Source organism: Miniopterus schreibersii, assembly GCF_964146895.1.
Source record: "Miniopterus schreibersii genome assembly, chromosome: X".
NCBI classification, from domain to species: Eukaryota; Metazoa; Chordata; class Mammalia; order Chiroptera; family Miniopteridae; genus Miniopterus; species Miniopterus schreibersii.
In genome coordinates, this window is record NC_138104.1 from 75,185,605 (window position 1) to 75,206,777 (window position 21,173).

General features: G+C 37.8%; 1 protein-coding gene across 3 annotated transcripts in view; it reads right to left on the reverse strand.

Annotated features, from left to right (window-relative positions):
- Nucleotides 1-1,581: 1,581 nt before the first annotated feature.
- The window catches only part of ZNF81 (zinc finger protein 81), a 75,998-nt gene continuing 56,406 nt past the window's right edge, over nt 1,582-21,173 (reverse strand). Inside the window, exons 3-6 of one of the 3 annotated variants that reach the window (XM_081126202.1) lie at nt 20,704-20,830; nt 19,384-19,479; nt 15,654-15,672; nt 1,582-13,545 (exon numbers count right to left, since the gene is read on the reverse strand). In XM_081126202.1, the coding sequence (XP_080982328.1) occupies nt 11,834-13,545; nt 15,654-15,672; nt 19,384-19,476 (1,824 nt within the window). In that variant the 5' untranslated portion in view covers nt 19,477-19,479; nt 20,704-20,830 and the 3' untranslated portion in view covers nt 1,582-11,833. Of the gene's footprint in view, nt 13,546-15,653; nt 15,684-19,383; nt 19,480-20,703; nt 20,831-21,173 lie in introns of all 3 variants that reach the window. The other 2 variants (XM_081126200.1, XM_081126201.1) reach the window with 2 other exon arrangements.

Consider the following 21,173-nt stretch of genomic DNA (forward strand, 5'->3'; position numbering starts at 1 on the left):
TAAAGTGATGAAAAGTAAGAACCTACAACCAAGATTACTCTATCCAGCAAAGCTATCATTTAGAATTGAAGGTCAGATAAAGAGCTTCACAGACAAAGAAAAGCTAAAGGAGTTCCCCACCAAACCAGTATTACATGAAATGTTGAAGGGTCTTCTTTAAGAAGAAGCTAATGAACAAAATAGTCTGACAAACAAAATAGACCCAGAGACATTGAAGCATGCAATAGACTGTTGTATCTCAGAGGGAAGAGGGAAGGGGGATGGGGGGGTGGGAAGAGATTAACCAAAGTAGTTATATGCATATATGCCTAACCCATGGACACAGGCAAAAATAGGGTGAAAGCCTGGGGAGCGTGTGGGAGCAAGGTGGAGGGGGTCAACGGGGGAAAAAAAGGGACATCTGTAATACTTTCAACTATAAAGATAAATTAAAAAAAAAAGAGAGAGACTATTGTCAAAAAAAAGAAAGAAAAAAAAGTCAATTCTTTCCAAATACATCTATAAATTCAATTCAGTCCCAATCAGAAACCAAGCGGGCTTTTTACAGCATCCAACAAGCTGATTCTAGAATTCGTATAGAAATTCAAAAGAACCTAGAATAGCCAAAACAACTGTGGGAAAGAAGAGTAAAATTGGAGGACTTAGACAATTTGGCTTCAAGACTTATGAAGCTATAGTAATTAGTAAGCTACAATAATAGAGAAGCTATAGCAGTGCCAATAGTGGTACTAGCAGTAAGACAGACAAACAGAAAAATAGAACCGAAGTACTTCCAGAAATAACCCAACCAACCTATTTTTTACAGAGATGACAAGGCAATTCAACAGAGAAAGGATAATCTTTTTCAACAAATGGTTCTGGAACAACTGGAGAACCATATGCAAAACAAAATGAACCTAAACCCTTTCCTGAGGCCATATACAAAATTAAATCAAAATGGACCACAGAGCTAAATGTAAGGGCTAATATTATAAAACGTCTAGAAGCAAGCACAGGAAAAATTTTAGTGACCTTGAGTTGTGCAGAAATTTCTTTACCCTGACTCAAAATGCACAGACTATAAAAGAAAGTATAAATGAATTGGACTTCTTAAAATTAAAAAAATTTCCTCTTCTGTTATTCAAATGAAAAGGCAAATCTGGGAGAAAATGTTTGCAAAATATATACTCAATAAAGGCCTTATTTACAGAATTTATAAAGAACTCTTTCAACTCAATAAGACAAACAGCCCAGTTAAAAAAAGGGCAAAATATTATAAAAGATACATCAACCGAGATAATATATAGATGGCAAATAAGCACAAGATAATCAACAGCATTAGTTATTAGGAAAGTATAAATTAAAACCACAGTGGGATACCACTTCATTCCCACTGAAATGGCTAAAATTAAAAGGGCAAAGATATGAAGTGAATGGAACACTTATATACTGCTGGTGGTAATGTAAACTAGTATACCACTTTGGAAAAAAGTCTGGCAGTTTCTTCAATAGTTAAATATATATTAACCATATACCAAACCATTCATTCCTAGGTATTTACACAGGGGAAATGAAACTATGTCCACACAAAGACTTGTATACAAATGTTCGTATCAGCTTTATTTGTAACAGCCCAAAACTAGAAACAACACAGATTTTTATCAACACATGAATGGATAAACAAATTTGGTATATCTATGCAATGAAATACCACCTAGAAATAAAAGGGAATATAGATATATGTAACAACACAAATGAATCACAAAATAATTATGCTGAATGAAAGAAGCAAAAAAAAAAAAAAAAAAAGCCAAGAATGCCTATGGTACAATACCATTTATATAAAATTGCAGAAAATGCAAATTAATTTATAACAACACAAAACAGATCAGTGGTTGCCTGTGGATGGGGGGAAGGGTGTGGATAGGGAGGGTGGATGACAAAAGGGCGTAAGGAAACTTTGGAGTGATGGATAAATTTTTTTTACATTTAATTTTTTTCCCTATGGATAAATTTTTAAAATGTTCATTATCTTTGTTGTAGTGATGTTTGTTTCCTTTTTATTGAATTTATTGGGGTGACATTGGTTAACAAAACTATACAAGTTTCCAGTGTACAATTAATTCTACAACACATCATCTGTACACTGTGTTGTGTGTTTACCACCCCAAGTCAAGTCTCCGTCCATCATCATTTATCCTCCCTATATTCTCTTCCACCTCCCCCCAACCCCGGGCAATCACCACACTGTTGTCTCTGTCCATGGTTTTTTTCTTTTTTGCTCAATCTTTCCACCCAGCCCCACCTTCACAGCTGTCAGCCTGCTCTCTATGAGCCTGTCTCTATTTTGCTTGTTAGTTCATTTTGTTCATTAGATTCCACATATGAGTGAAATCATATGGTACTTGTCCTTCTCTGACTGGCTTATTTCACTTAGCACAATGTTCTCCAGGTCCATCCATGCTGTTGCAAAGGGTAAGATTTCATTCTTTTTACAGCTCAGTAGTATTCCATTGTGTATATGTACCACAGTTTTTTAATCCACTCATCCACTAATGGACACTTGGGCTACTTCCAAATCCTGGCTATTGTAAATAACGCTGCAATGAACATAGGGGTGTATATTCTTTTGAATTAGTGTCTGGGATTTCTTGGATAAATTCCTGGAAGTGGAATCACTGGGTCATAAGGCAGTTCCATTTTAATGCTTTGAGGTAACTCCATACTGTTTTCCTCTGTGACTGCACCAATCTGTATTCCCCCCAACAGTGCACAAGGGTTCCCTTTTCCCTACATCCTTGCCAACACTTGTTGTTTGTGGATTTAGTGATAGTAGCCATTTTCTCGTTGTAGTTTTAATTTGTATTTCTCTGATGATTAGTGACATTGAGCATCTTTTCGTATATCTATTGGCCATCTGTATGTCCTCTTCAGAGAAGTGTCTATTCAGGGTAAAGGTACATACGTATGTCAAAAGTCATGAAATTGTACACTTTAAACAAGTTTTATTTACTGTATGCTAATTAAACCTTAATAAAGCTGTAAACTATATTTTGGGAACATGGGCAAATGAATTTGAGGGGGTGGAGGATGGGTGAAAAAGGTGAAGGGGAATATAATTAATAAAAACAGAAAGAAAATGGACTGAATATGAGATATCATGAAATTAGTTTGATAGTGATAATCCAGTTATGTGGGAGACTGTCCTTATTTTTAGGAGATAAATGCTCAAGTATTTATGAGTGTAATGTTATAATGTCTATAACTTACCATGATTTTTTCCAAAAAACCTTACATTGTTGGATCTAGATGAAAGTTATATGTGTGTTCACTGTATCATTTTTTCAATATTTCTACGTGATTGAAAATTTACATCATTAAAATGTGGGGAAAACACAATATTGTTGTATTGTTTTATTGCCCATCTTCCTCTTCAGAGAGACATTATCTGTACCATCCTGGAATGTAAGTAAATCTGACTACATTGGCTGTTAATGTCTAAACAATAAGAAACATGATTCATGGAGAATTAATTTTAAATAGGAGGTGAGAGCCAATCACATACAACCAAAAAGAATGATATGTAACAAATACTGAGTGGCATTAAACTGATGGAGAAGGTGCTAAAGACACATTACATATGCATAATTGATATCCCTGAGGAGGAAAAGAAATAGATCAGAAAAAAATTTAAGCAAAATAAAATTTCCCTGAAATAAAAGGCTTGAATCATGATTGGAACAGCTTACTAAAACCCAGCTAAAAGAAAATTAACAGAAATCTAAACCAAGGCATATGCTTTTAAAGATCCCTAACTTCAAGCATAAAGAAAGAATCATATGACAGAAAGGTACAAGAAAAAAAGAGAGCAGGTTGGTCTAAGACTTCTCAATGGCATCACTCAATTTTAGAAGAGAAACATTTACCAAGTTCTCAGGAAAAGAAAGTATAACATTAACAATCAGGGTTCAATCAAGTGGATTCACTAGGAGTGTTATGGAATAAAGAAGTTTTATATGAATTAGACCATGCACAATTGTGGGAGTAGCTGAGGAAGTAATGGTATGGGAGGGTGGTTGGGAGATTGAAGAAGTCAGTAAAACAGACCTTTTGAAACATTAGCATGGATGTATATGTCAGAGCTTGCAGGAAAATCTGAAAAGCCAGGCGTATCCAGCTGCTGAAGTGAGACTATTAAGGGGGAGCTGATGGAGATGTCCATGAAAAGCCTTTGCCTTTGTGGGTCTGCAGCTGAGCATCTAGTAGTAGGCCCTGGACCACTGTTCATCATCAGGGCTGGGAGATGCAAAGAGAGGCTGAATATAGAGTGGAAGAGAGTGAGGAAGAATTAAAACCTAGCTACCTCTGTGTTTGCCCTTCACTGAATCTAATCTCAACCTTTTAGAGTAATGGTGTTTGCTCCTTCACTTTGATGTCCCAAACCTCTTGTAATTTCTACTTTTGGCCAACTCTAACCTGGAGTCAAATAGGATTCTTGAAAATGCATTTCTAAGTATAACCCAGAAAACAGTCTACCAATACAGCCCAATGACAGCCATATTTTTTCCATCGGAAAAGTTTGATGGTGAAGTAACAATTGCTGAGTTCAGAAATCCCTTCAAGTTTGCCATTGTTTTCTTTAGTTAAATTCAGTTCTCAAATAATGCTCATCAAAGTCAACACTGACCTTCTTGTCACAAAATCCAAAAACCAGTTTTCCATCCTCATATGAATTAACCTCCTGAATGGACAATTCCTCCACTGAAATGCTCTTTAAGAACACTGCCATCTGTGAGCATCTTGCTCACCTGGCATGTTTTTACCTCTCTGGCTGCTCCTTTCCATTGTCCTCTATAAATAAATTCTTCTTGACCTAGTCCTCAAATGTGTAGCACAAGCCTTGGTCCCAGGCCTGTTTTTTCTGTTACTTTATAAATTTTATTTAGGTAGTTGGATGAGATTAAGATACCAGAGACAAAGCTCTCAAATCCTGCCCAAGTACAGAGAATTGTAGGGGGACTGAGGCAGGCTCAGGAAGTGGGATGTATCTAATACTCATCAAAAACTTCTTTTCATACACAGTTCTAAGTACTTTATACAGATAAGTGTATTAACTTCTTGTTATGGGTTGAATTGTGTCCCCCCAAAAGATATATTGAAATCCTAACCCCCAGTACCTCAGAATGTGACCTTATTTGGAAATAGAGTCTTTGCAGAAGTAATCAAGTTAAAATAAAGCCATTAGGGTGGGCCGAATCCAATATGACTGGTGTCCTTATAAAAAGGGGGAAGTCAGACATAGACAGACACAGAGAGGAAATACGATGTGAAGATACACAGGGAGAAAACGACCATGAGATTGGAGTAATGCATCAACAAGCCAAGGAATGTCTGAGGCTACTGAAAACTAGAAGAGACACAGGTTTGTTCCTGACACCTTGATTTCAGATTTCTGACTTCCAGAACTGTGAGACAATAAATTTCTGGTTTTTTAAGCCACTTATTTTGTGGTACTCTGTTAGAGCAGCCCCAGAAGCTAATATACTTCTCACGTCAAATCTGAGACAGGTACTAGCGTGAAATCCTTTACAGCTGAAGAAATCAGGACAGAGTATTTGACTAACCTGTCCAAGGTCACATAGCTAGTAACTAGCAGATCCAGGATTGAAACCACGGCAGACTGGTTCCTGAGCCTATCTATCTAATCACTATGCAAACTGCATTGCTCCTAGTGACAAAAAAGTTGAACAAGAGAGGGGTGAATAAATTTTAATATGCAACTGTTGAATAAATTATTGCATATCCATCCCATGAACTATCACACAACCATTCAAAAGAGTTATTGTTGCATAATAAAACAAGATGCAGTTATGGTTTTATAATATGATCCCACATTTGAAAATCAAAGAAGAAAGCAATCCTTATATAGCTTCTGATTACAAGCACGGTAACATATGTGTGGTCATGTGCCAAATAATGACATTTAAGCCAACAACAGACCACATATATGACAGTGGTCCTATAAAATTATAATGGAGCTGAAAAATTCCTGTCACCTAGTGATGTGGTAACTTCATAGCATGTGTTTGTGGTATAAACAAACCTACTATGCTGCCAGTCATATTAAAGTATAGCAATACAATTTTATACAGTATATAACACTTGATAATGATAATAAATGACTATTACTGGTTTATGTATTTACTATTCTATATTTTTATCATTAGAGTGTACTCTTTCTCAGGAAAAAAGTTTGCTGTAAAATAGTATGTTGTGTTAAACCAGCAGCAGCCGCATACATTTCATGTTTACTGCATCTCTTGATAGCATCATTTTCTCTTGTGCTTGATTTAATCTCATTTCTGACTGGTCACTTTTCATTTTCCATACCATTTTTCATGCTGTTGAGCATCTTTACAATCAGTATTCTGCACTCTATATCTGATAGATTGCTTATCTCCATTTCATTTAGCTCTTTTTCTGGAGAATTCTCTTGTTCTTTCATTGGGGGCTTTTTTTGTCTCCCCATTTTGGCTGCCTATTTGAGTTTGTTTCTATGTATTAGATAGATCTGCTAAGACTTCCAGTCTTTTTGGAAGGTCTCTAGTGCAGGCCAATGTCAGATGCTTTTTGTGACTGGCCTTGAGTACCCTATTTGGAACTATCAACAACTCACGGCTTGAGGTCCCGTCTGTTGGGGCTGAGTGCATTTGAACAGGACCAAGATGCACACCAAAGTCTGCTTTTCCAAGGACTGGGTCCAGAAGCAGATCAGGCAAAGACTCAAAGTGCTCTGAGGTCTGCCTCTGCCTGCAGGCTGATTAATGATTCCCATGAGCCTCAGGCTCTAGAAACTCCATGGGGTAGGGCAAGAGTTTTCACAACAGGGTGGGGCAATTGCTTCCCCCTCAGGCAAAAGCTGCTTGGAAGTTAAATGCCTGCCTGTGAAAGATGTCCTCTGCAGTATGGGAAAATAACTCTGCACAGGAATCCAGAGGGGTGCCCTCTGAGATCTATTTCCCCAGCCAGCCTCCCTAGATTCTCCTCACACAGCTCCAGTCCACTCTGCCCTCCTTCTGCTAGAGCCCAAAGTGAGTGGCTGCAAACGAAACTTTGTGAGTTGGCTCTTTAAGAGGGTGCCTGCATTTCCAGCTGTCTCTCCCTAGCAGACAGAAACTCTGTTGCTTTTTGAAGCCAGATATTATGTGGACACCTTTCTCAGTTCTGGTGCTCTGGGCTGGGAAGCCCAGCCTGGGGTTTAAGTCCTCAGTGGGAACCCCCTATAGCTGAGATATCCCTCTGGACATTCAGCTGCTGCCTATGGGAGTCCAGCAAGCCCTCTCACACCTCTACACTTCCTGCAAGTCGCTATGCAGTCTCCATTTTTCTTCCTTGGTTATGAGGGTGGTCTCCAGCTTGTCTTCAGTTGCAGTTGATTATTCAGGATGGTTTTTCCATATTTTAGTTGTAATTCCAGTTTGGTCCCAGGAGACTGTCAGTGTAGCTTCCACTCAGTCTGTTGCCATCTTTAATCTTCCCCTCAACAAGAATTTTTAATGAAGTTCTAAAGGCTGAGTGTGGTATAGTGTGGAAATATAGAACCCCTGAGAGTTGGAGACCTAAGGGTAATTGGCCCCCACTTGCAGGCTCTTCCCCAGAGACCTCAACTAGGTGCTCACGAAACAAAACATTGGTGTTGGGCAGGATATTGAAGGAAGCCTCTCTCAGTGGTGTAGGCCTGCAATGAGACAGCTGCTGATACAGGAATGGCACAAAGCCCCAGTGTGATCCTACTACCTTATAGAACAAAAGCTTTAAATCACTGGGGAATAGTAGAGCAAATCCTGTTACCTCTGAGACAAAGGTAAGATCCACTGTGACTAGAGGAAGGGAAAAGGGAAAAAAAATCACCACTCATGGAGGAAGGGCAAGCAATCTTCCTGGGCCCAGACCATTAAAGACCTTTTACCAGTAGGAAGGGGCAGGATCACTGAAAAAGACCCACTCTCAAGACCTATGGATACAGGACTTTCCTAAAACTAAGGCTGGCCAAACAACTCCTGCTCCCCACCCCCTGCCACTCAATAGGTCACTAAGACCCAAGTAATAATAGCAGTCTACTACTTAAGGGAAAGGCAAGAGCATAGAGAGAGATCCTCCCTGAGATGCATGCATACAGGAAAGCCTAAAGACCAGGGTGATGCAGGAACACTGAGAAAAAATTCTCTGGAAAATCAGCCCCTACCCTAAACACAAGGTAACACTATATAAGTTTGAAGTCTATGGTACACTGAAGGTAAGCAGAGCAACAAGAAAACCCAAACTCAGCCCAAATCCTCACTATATAGACTCAATCTTCCCACACTAATGACCTATCAGAAAATCAGTCATGTTTATTTCCAGGAAAAAGTATTATTTACCTCAGTTTCTACTCTTCTACATACAACATCTGACATTCAGCGAAAAATTGTTAGATTCAAAACAGCAAGAGAAAACAATAGACTGTCAAGAGACAAAGCAATCAACAGACCCAGATTCAGGTGATCTAGTTGTTATAACTACTAAAGAGGAAATTTAAAATAATGATGATTTAATATGTTAAAGAGAGTAGTGGAAAATGTGAACAACAGACATGAACAGATGGGGAATTTCAGCAGAAAGATGAAAACTATGAGTCTACTGGAAATATCAGAAATAAAAAAGAAAACATAACTGAGATGAAGAATGCCTTCAATGGCCTCATCAGTAGACCTGACAGAGCCAGGGTAGGGGTTAAAAGTAATGAACTTGAAGATAGGTTAATAGAAATTATCCCAACTAAAACACAGAGAAATAAAGATTAAAAAGAGGCATACATGTAGGGATAGGACAAATTTGTAGCACTTTTCTAGTTAATACAGTCTATTTTCTGTTCAGAAATTATTTTATTTACATTACCATACCATGCAACAATATGTTCACCCCATTTCAAGACCTCCAAATGCCTCATCCCAAATTATGGCACCATGTTCAAATCCAGGACCTCAAGTCTTCTCAGGTCCAGACGTGGTTGAGGCTCTTTGAGTGCAGCTTCTCAGTTTTTTGATCCAGAGACCTGTGAGCTAAATGACAAGTTATATGAACATGCCTTCCTACACACACACACACACACACACACACACACACACACACACACACACAATGGAACAGAATTAACTGTGATACTCCAATTCAAAAGAAGCAGAAAGAGGAACATATCTGTCACTGTTCCATAACAATTCTAAAATCCCACAGAAGAAATGTTGTCAAGTCTCCCTGCTACAGGGGCAGATGTTTCTTGATTAGGTCACAGTTCTACCTGGGAATGGCTCCCCAGTCCATTTTAACATATTGTTCTTGGGTCTTCTCTCTGAGATGTCCTTCTTTTCCCAATAGAAATGGCCCATGCTTGCAGCTGAGTAACTTTCTCAGCTTCATTCCTATTCACAAAAGTTAGAGAAGGGAGTCCAGATGTCACCTTTCTTTCTGGACTATTTCTGTCCCTTTAAGTCCAGCCTGGAGTTAGTTTCACTAGTAAAACTTTATTAAAAACTTTAAAGGTTTTCTATGAATCTGGTTTGTATTTACTCTATGCCTCAAATGCCACATTGACAATTCTTTTTAAGACAGGCTCCTCTCTACTTTGAGCAGTGCGTCAGGCTACTGGGGACAATGTCATTTAGTTTAGCTGAGAGGGTCTCCGAAATACCAACTTAAATATTTCATACATTTTAACAAAGTGTCTTACAGCCACACTCATGACTTGATATCTACCCTGAGGCCATTTTTCACCTTGAAAATATTTTGATGGCTGGAGAGATTGGAGATGTGAAACAGTTATTTTCTAACCCAGAAAGTCCTGGATTTTTTTTTGTATTTCTTAATTCTGCTTGTAAATGGAATAGTCACTGTCTTAGTTCATATTTCTCTGTATCTTATAGGCAGCTAATAGAGGCAAGCTAATACTTCCAACGTTCTGTTGGAAATCTTAGCCAGATCCACAAGTTCATTTGGTCACTATCTTCCCACAGAGCATGGTGACTGTTTTGCTATTTTTTTCCTTACTAGATAACATGGAATGCCATCTTTTCCAGCCTTTCTTAACTGTTTCCCTCATTGTTTTCATCTCCACCTGCTGCCCAGGTCCAAAGCCAATGTCACATGCCTTATGTTTTGTTACAATACTATACACTTTTAAGAATTAAGCACTTTTTGTGCAACAAAGTACCCCAAAAGTTAGCAGTTTAAAACAATAATTGTTTTATTTATCTCACAATTCTCCAGGTTGGCTGGGATAACTGGTATGGCTCTTCTAATATGGGCTGGCTTGGCTAGGGCTGGACGTCAAGGGAGGCCACACTACCATGTTTGGCAGTTGGCCTAAAGGACCTCAGCTAGGCTGGCTCATCTCTGCCCCATCTTGTTTCTCGTCCCCCAATAGAATAACCTATGCTTCTTCATATGAAGGTCCTAAAATTCCAAAGAGTAGCAAGAGAGTACGCCTCAAGGCAGGCGTTTTTCACACTTCTCCAGCCCCTTCTTGAATCTCTTTGCTAATGTACAGTGGTCAAAGCAAGTCACATGGCCAACCTCAGAGTCAAGAAGAGAAAGAGAGCTCTACCTCTTTTTTTAAACTCTTCACCAGAGGATATTTTTTCCATTGATTTCTAGAGAGAGTGGAAGGGAGGGGGGTGGGAAGAGAAAGGAACATCAATGTGAGAGAGACACATCAATTGGTGCCTCCCACATGCACCCTGACCAGGGACAGGGAACCTACAACCAAGGTACGTGCTCTTGACCATGAATCGTGATGCTCTAACCACTGAATCAAACCAGCCAGGGCAAGCTCTGCCTCTTAATAAGAGAGACAACAGAGTCACCCTGCAAAGGAACATGCATAAAAGGATGGGAGATCCCGGCCGGTGTTGCTCAGTGGTTGAGCATTGACCCATAATCCAGAAATCACAATTCAATTTCCAGTCAAGGTGCATGTCTGGATTGTGGGCTCTATCTCCAGTAGGGGGTTTGCAGGAGGCAACCGATCAATGTTTCTCTCTCTCCCTCTCTCTTCCTATCTCTGAAATCAATAAAAACCTGTTTTTAAAAAAAGGATGGGAGATATATGTGGCTTTTTTGCATTGTACCACAATGAAAAGGATAAAAACATGTCATGGAAACCAGTATGAATGACAGGATTACATTTATGTGTTCATGTAAAATTATATCTACAGATGTGTGTATATATAAAACCATGACTAAAACTATGAATTCATGTGAGAAAAACTCAATAGAAAAACACATTTGATAGGTACAATTATATTAAATTTTTTTAAAAAACTTCACTTATTCCTCCTGTTGTGCAACGTGTTCTGCCACAAACAACCTACAGAACTGACAGTAGGTCTATACATCAGATATATTATTTTGTTTTCCTTTCATTTTGTTGTCACTTGACATTGCTTAACACAGTAAACATGGCTGACATTTACATAATTTTGCACACTCCATCTATAAAGAATTTGGTAACAATCTGCTTTATAATACTTTCTTTACAATAGGAAGGCTTTTTTCCTAACTCATCGAACTGACAGCATTTTTCCTAGTATGAATTCTATTATATTTTGTGAAACTGTACAAATATGAAAATTCCCCTTCATTCAATGCATTCTTAGAGGATCTCTTCTAAATAGCTTTTTTCATTTCAGGTGAGAGAACCTGACAAGTACTTTTTATTTGCAATATATTCATATAGGATCTGACTTGGATGAATTTTATGATATACACTTAGAACTGACTTCTGTGATAAGGCTTTCTCATTTTCAAGAAACGGTTACTTTCACGTATGAATACTGCGATGCATACTCAGAACTGATTTCTGAGTAAAGCCCTTTCCACAGTCACTGCATTTATAGGGTTTATCTCCAGTATGAATTGTCTGGTGTTTATTAAAATTTGACCTGTCAGTGAACGCTTTCCCACATTCTGCACATATATATGGTTTCTCTCCTGTGTGAATTCGTTGATGTACTTTGAGATGTGGTTTCTTGGAGAAGGATTTCTCACAGTCAGGACATTTATAAGGCTTCTCTGTAGTATGAGTTCTCTGATGTGTAATTAACTCTGACTTCTGGAAAAAAGCCCTCCCACAATCAGCACAAACATAGGGTTTCTCTCCAGTATGAATTGTCTGGTGCTTATTGAAATTTGACCTGTCAGTGAAGGCTTTCCCACATTCAGCACATATATAAGACTTCTCTCCAGTATGAGATTTCTGGTGAGTATTGAGATTTGACCTGTTGGTGAAGGCCTTCCCACATTCAGTGCAAATATAGGGTTTCTCTCCTGTGTGAATTCGTGTATGCATCTGGAGTTGTGACTTAGAAGGGAAAGATTTCTCACAGTCACTGCATTCATAAGGCTTCTCTCCAGTATGAATTCTTTGATGTGCAATCAAGTGTGCCTTCTGGATGAAGGCCTGCCCACATTCAGTACATATATAGGATCTCTCTCCTGTATGAATTCTCTGATGCATCCTGAGTGTTGATTTTTGGGTAAAGGCTTTCCCACACTCACTGCATTTGTGGTGCTTTTCTCCAGTATGAATTTTCTGATGTACATTGAGGGCTGAGTTCAGGGAGAAGCCTTTCCCACATTCACTGCATTCATAGAGTTTTTCTCCAGTATGAATTGTCTGGTGCCTAAGTAGAGATGACACCTGGTAAAATGACTTTCCACATTCACTGCATTTATAGGGTTTTTCTCTAGTATGAATTTTCTCGTGCATAATTAATTCTGAATTCTGGATGAATGCCTTCCCACATTCAGTGCATATATGTAGTTTTTCATCTCTGTGAACTCTCAGATATATACTGAGTAGTGGCGGCTTCTGTGTAAAAACACTCACACATTTGTTAAGTCCATCAGGTTTTTCTATAGTATGAATTCTCTGAGATGCAAAGAGATGTGACTTCTGGGTGAATATCTTCCCAAATTCAGTACACATATTTGCTTTTTCCCCAACAGGAAAATTCAGATTGTGACTGAGTGCTTGTTTGAGGTTGAGGACTTTTCCACACTGATTACTTTCACAAAATTTCATTCCTGTATGCATGTTTTCATGGTTAGTATAAGAACAACTCTGGGAGAAAACTTGACTGTGTCCAATAATTTTATCAAAGTTTTTTGTTGCTTTGTTTTTATTATGAATATGTAAGTCTAAATTATGCTTAAAACCCTTTTCAAATGAGTCATGTTTATGAGGTCTTTTCTGTGAAGTAATAATGTGATTTTGGCTTGCATGAACAAATTTTCCACTGTCTTTATATTCATAATGCCATTCCGTATTCAATATTTTCTTATTTATGAATGTAGCATGACTCACAGGTTTATTTTGTTTTTCCTGATATCTTTTTATTTGTTCAGTGTCTTTCCACAGTTCTAAAATGGAATACAATGAATCATCTCTTATATCTTCACCCTCCATTTCACTATGAAATGAAGCTTTCCCAGAAATTCTTTTTTGTGAGGTCTTAATCCCAAACTTCCCATCTAAAAAGAGAAAAAATAGTAAAATCAACACAAATAATAGATAATAGAAGAGTAAAAGGTCCATATAAGCTAATCCAAATTGAACACGGAAACCAGCAAATCCGATGACAATGATGACAAGGATGACAGGAAATACTTATACAGCACTTATTATGTTCCAAGCTCTTGCACAACACTTATGATGTTCCAGGCATTGTTCTAAAAAATATATACATATCAACTCACTTAATCCTTTCCAAAGCCCTATATAAGGTATTTTCTATTATTATTCACCTCTTGTAGATAAGGAAAGTAAAGTTCATAATGGTTATATATATAATTTGTCCTAAAACATGGTTAAGTGTTGGAGATTGAAGTTCAACATAAGCAGTTTAGCTCAATTTTGGTAGGAGGCTTGAATATCAAGTAGGGTGGATTGAAGAATAAAAAGACAACAGTTTTCAGGGAAAATATCAATGGACAGCCTAGGCTTGGAGGGAATAACTCAGAGACCTCATTAGCTTTAGGTTCTAAATCTCACTAATCTTGTTGCTTCTTGATTATTAACAATACCAAATTCATGTGATCAAAAAAACAATTTAATTTGCTAAGGAAGTATATCCTAAAAGTTCTCATTACAAAGAAAAGAACATTTTTAATTTTTTATATCTATATGATATGGGTGTTAACTAAACTTATTGTAGTAATCATTTCACAATGTATGTAAGTCAAGTCATTATGCTGTACACTTTAAACTTATACAGTGCTGTGTGTCAATTATATCTCAAAAAATCTGAAAAAAATTTATTCATGCTTCTAGGAAAAATATTGTGGTGATAGCTGTCTTGACCTATATAAACAATAAATAGATGTTTATACTCCAACTGTCCATCACATATAGTTGTTTTCTATTAAAAACAACACCCAGCAAGAGCCGAATATACACTCTTTTCAGAGATATATGGAACATTCCCCTATAGACCATTTTCTGAAATCATACAGTGTAATCTCAGGCTACAACAGGATGAAATTAAGACACCATAAAGGAAACAGACAAATTCCTTGAAAAAAATAAAACTTATTATGTATGACAAAAGATGAAACAGAGAATCTAAAGAGCCCTATCCATATTAAAGAAATTGAATTTGTTAAAACTTTCCCAGTGAGCAAACTCCAAGCCCAGACAGTTTCATTGGTGAATTCTGTAAAACAGCATAAGAAGAAATAGCAATCTTACACAAACTAGTTCAGAAAGTAGAGAAGGGAACTAATTCACAACTCATATTATGTGGCCAGGCATAATCCTAACACCAAAACCTGACAAAGACATTGCAAAAAAAGAAAACTATAAACCAGTATCATTCATGCAAATATTTTAAAACAAAATATAAAAATAGATTCCAACAATATATAATAAAAGTAATACAGCATAATCACTAGTATTTATCTCAGAAATACAAGGTTAATTTAACATTTGAAAATCAATAAATAAATTTACATATTAATGCAATAAAAGCAATAACTCACATGGTCACTCTGATAAGATGAAGAAAAAGCATTTAACAAAATTTAACGTTTAACTATGATTTTTTTTTTTTTTTAATCCTCACCCGAGGATATTTTTTCCATTGCTTTTTGGAGAGAGTGTAAGGGACAGAGACAGGCAGAGAGAGAAACATTTATGTGAGAGAGACACATTGATCGGTTGCCTCCTGCACGCGCTGTGACCAGGGCCAGGGATTGAGCCTGCAACTGAGGTATGTGCCCTTGGTGGAATCGAACCTAGGACCCTTCAGTCCGAGGGCTGACACTCTAACCACTGAGCAAAACTGGCGAGGATGACTATGATTTTTTTTTTTTTTAAACACCTCTTTAACAAGCTAGGATTAGAAAGAAACTTACAGAACCTGATAAAGGGCAGCTTCAAAAAAACCTACAGCTGACATCGTACTTAATGATATTAATTTTTTGAGCCTAACATTGGGAACAAGGCAAACATGCCCACACTCACACTTCTATTCAACATCAAATTAAAGGTCTTAGTGAAATAAGAAAAGGAAAAGAAATAAAAAGCATGAGATTGGATGGAAAGAAGTAAAACTATCCCTAAAGTGATAATGATTACTTACATGAAAGATCCCAAGGAACCTGGAAAAAAACTAATAGGTGGATTTAGTCAATATACAAAAATCAAATCACTAGCAATCTATACTAGCAATGAGCAATCCTAAAATAAAATTAAAAAAACAATGCCATTTACAATAGCAATTGTATATTGTAATATAGCCATAGTAATTGTATAGCAATGTTTATTTAAAAGAAACATTAAATATTTAGGGATAAATTTAATGAAGGATGCATAAGAACTTCTACACTGAAAACTACAAAATATCATTGAATGAAATAAAAAGATCTAAATAAATACAAAAATATCCATGTTCATGGGTTAGAAGGCTCAACATTGTTAAGATATCAATTCTCCTAAAATTGATCTACAGAGTCAATTCAACTCTAAACAAAATCTCATCAGGCTTTTAAAAAATATTACAAACTAATTCTAAAATTATATGGAAATGCAAATTACCTAGAAGAGCTTAAGTAATAAAAACATGCAAAGTTGGAGAACTTATCCTACCCGATTTCAAGACTATAAAAGCAAGTATGGGTTTGCCAAAACGACTGTGGATTAACTATTTTCTTTCCTGTATTCTTGATGCTCTACCACTTCCTCCTTGCTGATCCTAGAGAGAATGTCCTTCCTAGGGCTAGTTAATTCCAAGAGATAGCAAATGACTTCCCTGTGAGCATACCTTTAGTATGCAAGCCAACCAATCCAGAGCCCATTATCCATCAACTATCTCCTTTATCAAACTTTCACAGGTTGAGCCAGTATCTCCCAGCACTAATCACCTCAGGGCCAGATACCAGGCACGCTGGAACAGTACCTACACCCCAGAGCCTCCAATGAATTATTCAAACTAGCCAATCCTAAACCTTCCCAGCCTGATTACTCTGCCTCACTCATTCTTTCCCATGAAAATCACAATAAAGCCTCTTGCCCATGCTCTCTCCTCACAACTTCTGCCTCCTGACTGACCCTGATGATTTCCCTTGTGGCATGGCCCCTCCTCTTGGGAACTGTGAGTTACAAACTATTTTTCCAACGGCACTCATCTCTGGATCTGTTGGCATCACCATACCTAAATAATAATAAAACCACTATTTTAAAACAGAAATACATATCGATCAATTTAACAGAATATGGGGTCCAGAAATAGGTTCACATATGTAAAGTCAATTGATTTTCACGAACATGCCTAGGAAATTCAATGGGGAAAAGAAAGTCTCTTCAACAAATGGTTCTGGAACAACTAGATTTTATATTGAAAAAATGGCCTGGCCGGGCATGGTTCAGCAGTTGAGCATCAACCTATGATCCAGGGGATCGAGGTCCAATTCCTGGTCAGGGCACATGACTGGGTTGCGGGCTCAATCCCCAGTAGGGGGCTCTCTCTCTCTCTCCCTGTTCCTCTCTCTTAAATCAATAAAGACTTTTTTTTTTTAAAAAAAAGAACATTAATCCTTACATCAAACATACAAAATGGATCATAGACCTAAACTGAAAAAGCTAAAATGCTAAAACTTATAGAAGAAAATATGAGAAAATCTTTGTGACCTATGATAGGCAAAGATTTGTTAAAAAGATCACAAAAAAATACTAACAAGTTTTTAAAAGATGATAAATTTAACTCCATCAAAATTAAAATTTTTGGTCTTTGATAGGCACCAGTAAGAAAATAAAATTGCAAGCGACAGACTGAGACAAAATACTGGCAATATATGGATCTGGCAAAAGAATTATATCTAGCAATTATAAACAACTCTTACAACTCAGTAAGAACACAAACAACCCAATAAAAATGAGAAAGATATTTGAATAGACACTTTGTCTAAAAAAAGTATAAATGGTCAATAAGCACATGAGAAGATACTCACCAGAGGAATGCATTACATATCCACTATAATAGCAAAAATTACATATCCACTATAATAGCAAAAATTAAAGAGATTGATGATAGCAAGTGTTGGCAAGGATGAGGGGCAAAAATAATTCTCATGTATAGCTGTTGGGAATGTAAAAGAGCACAGCTACTTTGGAAAACAGTTTGGTAATTTCTTATAAAGACAAGCATATACTGCCCAGCCGGTGTGGCTCAGTGGTTGAGCGTTGACCCATGAACCAGGAGGTAACGGCTCGATTCCTGGTCAGGGCACATGCCTGGGTTGTAGGCTTGATCCCCAGTAGGGGGCATGCAGGAGGCAGCCAATCAATGATTCCCTCTCATCACTGATGTTTCTGTCTCTCTCCATCTCCCTTCCTCTCTCTGAAATCAATAAAAAAATGTATTTTTTAAAAAAAGATAAGCATAGACTTATTTTATGACCTGGCAACTCCACTCCTAGGTATTTACCCAAGAGAAATATAAACATATGTTCACACAAAGACATACTAAAATGTTTACTACAGTTCATAATAACCAAATAATAACCACCTATCATTATCAGGCATATAAACAAATTACCATATGTTCATACCATGGAATAGTATTCAACATCTAAAAGGAACAAACTAGTGATATACTCAATAACAAGGATAAAACACTAAATCATTATGCTGAATGAAAAGAGTAGACAGTATGATTCCCATTGACATAAAACATTAATAAAGACAAATATAATCTACAGTGATAAAAAGCATGTCAGCAGCTGCTTGGAGCTGAAGTGGTAGTAGGCATTGACTAAAAGGGGCATGAAGGAGCATTTCTGTGTGATGGAATATTATATATCAAGATTAGGGTAGTGGTTATACTAGTGTATACTTTGTCAAAACTCATCAACCTGTATACTTGAAATGGATACACTTTAGTGTATGTAAATTATACCTTAATAAGTGGAATCTGGTGAACAAAATGAACTAACAAGAAAAACAGAGACAGACTCATAGATACAGAGCAGGCTGACAGCTGTTGGGGGGCAGACTGGGGGAGTGGAAGAGGTAGAGAAGGGTACAGGGGGGATAAATGATGATGTACAAAGACTTGACTTGGGGTGGTGAACACAAAACACAGTGTACAGATGTGTTGTGGAATTGTGCACCTGAAACCTGTATTATTTTGTTAACCAGTGTCACCCCAATAAATTCAATAAAAAGAAAAAAGTGATTTTAAAAGAAAAATTGCTATGTGACAGTGATCACAAAGTCAGAACATGGGAGACAGGCATGGAGATAGGGGAGGTAGAGAGGAGTGAGGAATCTGAAGGTGATAAGTACGAAGAGAGGAGGTGAGGTTGGTTGCAGGTAACAGTTTATTGATATCTTAAAGTGAGAAAACAAAAGTGAAAGGAAGAAGAAAGTGAAAGGGCACTGGGAAAAATAGGAGTGAGGCAACCAACTGATTTTCAATGAAGGCAAATCTATTAAAACCTGAATGTATGTGGTAAGACTCTAAAACCCTGGGGTTGTGGTTAAGTAATGAAGCATAAAAATGTGATGGAAGAAGAGAATATCCAAGAAAGCAACATCCATTGTGAAGAAGGCTGGCATATGATCCAGAGTATAGGAATTGCAGCAATTCTCCTGGAGGAAACCCAAGCAAAGAAGACAGTTGATGACAGTAAAGAAAATAAAAGGAGAAAGCAATTTGGTACCTGAGAGGCCAATGTTACTTAATTCTCAAGCAGTTTCTCAAGTCTAAACCTTCAAGAAAGCAGCAATAACAGCATTTTAAAGGCACCAGCCTCTCCTAGAAAAAAAAAAAAAGTATTTCCATGTCTCCTGCCTGCCTGGGTCACACTCACCTGAATAGCTCTGATATGGGGTTTCTCCCTCCAACGTCCATGGCTCCTCTCCTTGCTCCAACTTGAAGATGACCTCTGGTTTGAGAACTTCATACCCTGTTAATATGATATAATAGAGAACTGGGTCCAGCTAATTGCTTTCCATTTGTTCTTTAGAAAAGTAACTACATTTCATTGGGAAAATAGTAATAATCACAGAGGTGAAAGGGACTTTTGAAGAATCTCAGACCAATCAGAGATGACATCATCATACACTTAAGATGTCCCAGAGCACTCAGCAGCTGAGAATGGAAATGGTTATGTCTTAGCTTCTTCCCAGGGCTCCTATAACAAAGTACCAATAACTGGCTGACTTAAAACCACAGAAATTTACTGTCTCATATTTCTGGAGGCTAGAATTCCGAAGTCAAGGTATTAGCAGGGTCTTGCTCTCTCTGGGGAATAAAAGGGAGAATCTTTCCTTGCATCTTCTAGCTTTCGGTGTTTGCTGGCAATCTTTGGTGTTCCTTGGGTTGTAAATGCATCACTCTAGCCATCACATAACCCTCTACATATGTGTTTTCTCATCATCTTTCCTCTATGAGTATCTATTTCTGTGCCCAAATTTTCCTTTTTTATAAGGACACCAGTCATATTAATTACGGCCTATCCATATGACCTCATTTTAACCTGATTACCTCTATAAAGACCCTATTTCCAAATAAGGTCACATTCTGAGGTACTGGGGGTTAAGACTTCCATACATCTTTTTTGGGGGGACACAATTCAACCCATCAGAGCTTGCCCTCTGACCCCCCAAAATTAATATCCGGCCCATGTACAAAATACACTAATCCCATCCCAATATCCCCAAAAGTCTAAATCATTCCAGCAGCATCAACTCTTAAGTCCAAAATCATCAACTCAAAGTCTCAAATATCATCATCTAAATCACCCCAGTCAGTTATGGGTGAGACTTGAATATGAGTCCAAAATCAAAGTATGACCAGGGCCATGCTCTTTTTGAAGGTGTTAGGGAAGGAACTGCTTCATGCCTCTTTCCTGGATTCTGGTGGTCTCAGGCATTTCTAGACATATACATGCATCACTCCAGTCATATGGCCATCTTTTCCTTGTGTGTCTTCACATTGTCTTCCCTCTGTGTGCGTGTGTCTGTCTGTGTTTAGATTTCTCTTTTTAATAAATACACCAGTCACTGTGGATTATGACCCGCCCTAATAACCTCATTTTAGACTGATTACTTCTGTAAAGACCCTATTTGGGGGATACAATTTTACCTATAATAGGCTCCTCACAGATTCATTGGGTGGCTGTGCTTACCCACTGAAAGCAGGTGACTGTAGTTCTCCAGCATCACCTCCTGGTACAGGCGCCTCTGAGTAGAGTCCAGTTGCTGCCACTCCTCCCTGCTGAAGTCCACAGTCACATCCTCGAATGACACTGAGACCTGTAACAACACAATCTTGTTTAAGGTGACATGGTCAGCACTGGAGGATGGGGAGAAGATAGATCAGAAATAGTTTTGGGTTTTTTTGGTTAATTCTCACCCGAGAATATTTTTTCCATTGATTTTTACAAAGAGTGAAAGGAAGAGAGGGGGGTGGGGGGGAGAAAGAGAGAGACAGGAAGAGAGAGAGATTGAGAAACATCAACATGAGAGAGACACATCGATTGGCTGCCTCCCGCACACTCACTGACCTGGAGAACGAATCTGCAACTGAGGTATGTGCCCTTGACAGCGAATCGAACACACAACCCTTCAATTCACAGGCTAATGCTCTAACTACTGA